We start from the raw sequence: 6,127 nt of genomic DNA on the forward strand, positions 1-6,127 counted from the left end.
GGAACTAGCTCTTGTAGACCAGGCTGGCCTCGAACTCACAGAGATCCACCTGCCTCTGCCTCCCAAGTGCTGGGATTAAAGGCGTGCGCCATGACCGCCAAGCTCTGGTGAAAATATTTTCATCTTTGTTGGCTTAAAATGACTCCCTCAGTTTTGTTTACTGGCTAGCCTTGGTCCCCGTGGAACTGCAATGCCGGTTTAGAAGGCACCACACTCATGTAGAGATCACCCTGCTGTTAAGTGGGCTGCAGCACTTTATGCTTTTAAAACTATTGTCAATTTATAACATAGTTTGCTACCTGAAAGTGGCAGTTACTCACTATTTCATTTCGCTATCATATTTTACTGCAGTATTATTATTTATTGAATCTTGTAAACAAATCATGGAAGTCCTTTTTCCCCCTATAAAATCATCACATGGGCATTTTGACTGCAGCTGTACAAGACTATTAATCAACTTCATGAAAATTGACAACTTTTGTGACTGACACCTTTTCACAGTCAGATTTGTGGCAGTTTTATGTACGTGGAATCAGATTTTTGATCCATCAGTAAAATTGTATAGGTCTTATAAAACGAACTCACATTTTAAAAATAATTATTTCTGTTTGGTTTTGTTTGGGTGATAAATTTTCATCCACTGTAATTTCTGAATGTCTAATTTTAGTAAACAAAAACACTATTAATGCTCTAAAGTTTACTATTTACCTTTTTGTTTAAATGCTCTCATTTTTATTATTGATTTCATCATTATTTGATTGACCAAAGCTTCCTAAGGATAAAATTATTCCTACCCACTGAGAAAAGCTACTTCTTACACTCTAGAACCTGCTTTGAATGTCATCTCTGTTACAGAGTACATTCTATATCAAGATTTCTCTCATTTGGTGACTCTATGTTTATTAAGTGTTTTAGCTGATAAAATATGCAACCTCTACCAATTTTCCAGACCTTCTGTTTGTGAAACAAAGGCTAGGGTCTGGGTTTCCTCACTATTTGTATGTCTAGTTCTTTGGTAATTAAACAAAAAATTTGAAGCTATTTTGTAATGTCCAGATTCCCAATCCAAGATTTGCTGTATTTATAATTTTGTTAAACACCAAGATGCCTTCATCTGTGAAAAAAAAAATAGTGCCTACAAGGAAACTTCCCCGAAGACCTCTAGAGTTCCCTCACTTTAAAAAAAGTCAGCAGACACTCACTGTGTGCCGTTCTTCAAAGCCCTCCTTACCGCCTATGTCCTAAAAGTATAACTGAATAAATGTTTAAGTAAGGATTGAACTCTCTGAAAAGCATTGCTTTAGGGCAGTGGTTCTCAATTGGGGAGCCATGACTCCTTTGGGGTCATACATCAGATATCCTGCATATCAGATATTTATATTACAACTCATAACAATAGCAATGAGATAATTTTAGGATTGGGGCTCACCATAACATTGTGGAACTGTATTAAAGGGTCACAGCATTAGGAAGGTAGAACACCACTGCTTTAGAGGATTGAGATATAGTTCCTTTGGTAGAGTGTTTGCCCAATATTCATGAAGCCCTGAGACTGCTAACACAGAAACCCAGTCTGGTGGTGCACACCTATAATCCCAGGTCTCAAGAGGTAGAAGAAGGAGGATCAGAAGTTCAAGGTCATCTTCAACCATGTAGTGAGTTGGAGGCTAAGAGCCTGTGTTACATGAAACCTTGTCTCAAAACAAAGCGTTGTGATAACTATTTTGCGATATTTGTCATTCAAATACGGCTGTCCCCTTGTGTTTCAGTTTCTGGATGAGTGCACTGCTCGTCTGAAAATGTCCCACCCTGCCAAAACCCTGTACACCTCAAACGGGGAGCTCATTCAGTCATGGGACAGCATAGAGAAGGATATGATTGTCTGCGTGTCTGCAGGACGTGGCTTTATGACCTCAAAAGGTATGGGTGACGCTTCCTCTTTTATCAAGGTCTGGAAGAGTTAGAGCATTTAGCCTTCTTTGCAGAGTCCTTGCCTGCTGAACTCTGAACACTGTTGGATGATTTTAGTAATCACACTTCTCATGCTGTGCTATTCCACGTGATGAAGGTGACATTCACATATGTGTGTGCCTGAAAAACCATTGTCACATGGTTTATTCTAAGAAATGGCAAAGTTCGTTGTCGTTTGTAAAAGTTGACAGCTTTCTGTATTCTCAAAGTGTACACCCTGTCAGAACTACATACACAAGGCTTCCTGTCCTGAGAGGCTCCAGTTTATTTGTGAATGTAAACACACCAGTTACCTTCCTTATTGTGTGACCAAACGCCTGGGGGTAGTGCCCACATGGCAGAGAATACCCTGAAGCAAAGGTCATTGCAGGTCACTTTGCAGCTGCAGCCCGGAAGTCGCCCTCAATATCAGCCATGACAGTGAGCACCTTTCAAATGGTGACAGTGAGGAAATGGGTCCAGCGACAGCAGGCGTTGGCTCGGTCCCTCTTCCTCACAGCTCAGTCTTTGCTGCTCTCAGCACGGGCCTCCTGGCTTCATAGTGCTCGCTGGGTCTGACTGATGAATGAAGCTATGCCTGCTTCAGGAGAGTTATCACAAAGAGTGTTCAACCCCCTCCCCCACCACACACACACACACACACACACACACACACACACACACACAGAGGAAAATCCAGACTGACTTCCCGGGAGCAAGTAAATCCCCAGAAAAATCTTCCCCAGTAAAATCTGTGAGGAAGAGGGAGAAAATTAGAAATTCAAATAGTAATCTCCCTACAAACCTTCATTTTCAAATCTTCAGTTTTATAAGCACCCATTTCTGTGACGTCAAACCTGGCTCCTGGCCTGTGGAAATGGGTGCTCCATGTCGCCTTCCTGGTGAAGGGTTTGTGGCTTCCCCCAATTGCCTGAATTCTTTACAGTAAGTCATGACTGTCTAAGCAATATGATTGATCACAGAAGTGAGTCATGTCTATTCTGGGCTGTATGATTGGTCACAGAAGCAAATTTAATTATTCCTTTAAACCTGATTTTTTTGAAGCCATTCTGTTGTTTCCATGAAGTAAAATAAAAGTATCATCTAACAGGAATCTACATTTTCCAAATACTTGAAAAACAAAAAGAAATGTTTTTGAATATATTTTATTCACTATGAGATGTTTAGCTAATTAACCATTCCACATGCGACTTTTTTCTGTGACCTACTAGCTAAAGGGTGTGTGAGAAAATAAGACATTCTGAGAGTCTCAAAACATGATAATTATTTATTTCATACACAATAATGCAAAAATTAACAAGCAGATGTACTATATTGATTTTTTAAAATGAATTTCATTGGCAAAACAAAACAGAAGCTTTCTGAATGGCGTCTTTTTCTCATAACCTCAACACTTAAGAATACTTTGTGTCCTTTGCAGTAAAGGCCAAGGGAGCCTGGATGCCCTCATCACCCTGCACATTAATTCTATACTTGAACTCTATAAACACGTTGACCTGTCTCTAAGTAGCTATGTGCTTTTCTTTTAACAGAAAAGCAGCAGCTGGTGGAAATCAAAGCGAATTATGCCAGAATCCGGAGGCAGCAGGGCCGCGAAGCCACAGACATTGTGGTATCACCATCCATGAAGCTGCTATCTCTCCTGCAGCCACACAACTAACTTCAAGCAGAGCTTCATATCTTGTGCTATATTTTATGGATATAGCTATGTGTAGATTCTCAAGGGCTAGTTATACCATGACCATTTTTGTCCCTTTTAACCTATACACTTTTATTCCCACCATCCGCTGAGATTTGAACCTAGCTGTTGGACATACACTTGAGTGGTGTGTCAAGCGTCCTGAGCTATGCCTCCAGCTCCCTCGGTCTCCTTCAAAGGTTATTAGTTTCCACATTGTATGTGAAGTAGCATGGGATGCCTCGAGTCTGCTCCTTGAACAGCAACAAAACAAGACAAATAATGCAAGGAAGATGACAGTCTTAGGTGAATTTTCTTTGAGAAAATAAAAGTTGCTGAAAAGTAACTTAGAATGATCAAGGAACATACATCTATGCACATGTGTGTATGTATATAGCTAGGACATTGATAATAAAATGACTCTTGATCACTGAACCCTAAATTCAAGTGGCATTTTCTGGCTCCATTACTCTGATTTTGGGGCTTCTGTTAGAATCCCTCACATACCCAATAAAACTGGAATGGCTGGTGGCTACCAAAAACACAGACCTCTGTCTCTTCTTCCCCAGTTTTTCTGTAGTTCTGCAGGCCTCTCTCGGGGCAGTTAGGTGTCACTCAGGAGAATGAAGGTGGGTGGTTATAGTGACTGATTGGAAGTAAGAAGTCATAGACTATGTCCTCAATATAAATGCAGGAAGGATCTAAACACAGTATTTCAAAGGAAGTTCATATAAGGAAGAGAGGTGTGAATATGTGTATTTCTGAAGTCTTAATGCCACTTCCACAGGACAAGAGGAATTTACCTGTTAATTTGTTCCTGGGAAGAGGAAAGACCATTCAGAAAACAAATAGCCAGTCAGTGTCAGGCCTGAGTTTGGCTCTGTTGCTGGTGGGATGTGTCAGGGAACCGCCCCTCCTCCCTGTCTTCCTCCATACCAGCCACAGTTCTGCCGGAACAGCTAGGTGTGTACTCCCACAACAGCACAGCCAGGCTCCCTGCTCAGTCCCCCACTTTAAGTGGTACAGAAAGGCAATGTGTCATTTCTACTGAAGGGGGCTCTTGGCAAATCCTGCAAAAGTCCCAGTCTGGAGATCAGGCGGGCTGCATAGATAAATCCCTGCTGCCTGGGACGCCATGCCTGCAGAATCTCAGGCGTCAGGAGAGCAGCAGTTCGCCCCGTGGCAGACATTTCTCGTATGATGTGACAGAAGCAAAGGTGGCCCAGGGCAGCTGTGTGCCGCAGAGGAGGCACACCACATGATGCTTTTACTTTGCTTTTCTTTCTTCTGTTTTGCTAACAATCCTGAAAGAGAACAAGAAAGGTTAGAGAACTTGCCCATGGCCTGACAGTGGCCCATCAAGACTCTCACCAACTGGGTCTTTCCTTGCGGTGAAATGACTTGATCAAAACCCCCATAAAGGAAATAAACCTTTTTTTCTTTTTTTCAAAATTCTGTGAAAACACATACATTTCTTCAGGTGCAGAAGCTCCTATCATTTACTGCCAGGGAAAAGTTGCCTCGCTGTAAAAACGGTATCGTTCGCCCGAGATCAAATGTGCAAATTCTTGTGAAGTCTTCGCTGTTGCGTGAGAACGAGCCTGAAGCGAAAATTGATAATATCACACAACGTCCTATCAAGCACCAGGCGACATCGGGCAAAAGCCTTAAGTGAACTTCTCTGTTGCCAGCAAATGGGATTTTAGATGTAACCTAACAGCCATCAACACATCACATCTTCCTAGCGAGGCAGTCACACTCACACTGTAGATGACAGCTTGCCTAGAATATCTGCAGCATTCCTAGTCAGTGCTGACTTCCATAAAGCTAAAACACTCCGGAGTTTTCCCTTCTGATTGCCTCTCTATACTGGCTTGAGTCTAACCGGGGAACAGTTATTACCCCTCAGCGAGGACTACAGGAAAAGGCTATTTTAACTCGGTGACTTGTCCTGAGCTTCTAATAAATGCAGTCAGTTCCTCTGGAGACATGTTTATCAAATTTAAATCAATTTCATACCTATGTCAGATTTCAGTATTGTTTTTTATCAACTGAGAGGCACTTATTATCAGATACTAAAGCAGAACCCTCCAGGCCATAGCCTTCCCCAGAAACATAGTCCCTGTTGGTTCCCCAGGTGAGCCAGGAATCAGCCACAGACACCTGCACTGGAGAACTAGAATTCTAACAATGCTGATAGCACATAGTCCACAGGTGAGGTTACATGACTGTAACTGAACCTTCCACCTGAGTGCATCTGTGTGCCTTGTGAGACAGGACTGTGCAATGCTTCAAATCACCAAGGTATTTCAATGTAGTTACTACGAATTTCTATTTTTTCCTGATTGCTCATAATAACTAGATATGATTTTACAAATCAACAAAATAAAGAGAAAGCAAAACCAAAAAAAAAATGAAGGTAAATTTGTCCTCTTTTGCCACAAATTCCCTTAGAGACTATGGCCTCTGGGTGATGTG

The 6,127-nt window shown here is 41.7% G+C and overlaps 1 protein-coding gene across 1 annotated transcript in view; it reads left to right on the top strand.

Moving 5' to 3' along the window:
- Dcdc1 (doublecortin domain containing 1) overlaps nucleotides 1-3,775 on the top strand; it is a 305,860-nt gene extending 302,085 nt beyond the window's left edge. The window contains 2 exon segments of the mRNA XM_005364457.2: nucleotides 1,770-1,920; nucleotides 3,504-3,775. Coding sequence (XP_005364514.2) covers nucleotides 1,770-1,920; nucleotides 3,504-3,631 — 279 coding nt within the window. The 3' untranslated portion in view covers nucleotides 3,632-3,775.
- Nucleotides 3,776-6,127: the final 2,352 nt, after the last annotated feature.

The sequence above is a fragment of the Microtus ochrogaster genome (assembly GCF_000317375.1).
Source record: "Microtus ochrogaster isolate Prairie Vole_2 chromosome 14 unlocalized genomic scaffold, MicOch1.0 chr14_random_1, whole genome shotgun sequence".
NCBI lineage: Eukaryota > Metazoa > Chordata > Mammalia > Rodentia > Cricetidae > Microtus > Microtus ochrogaster.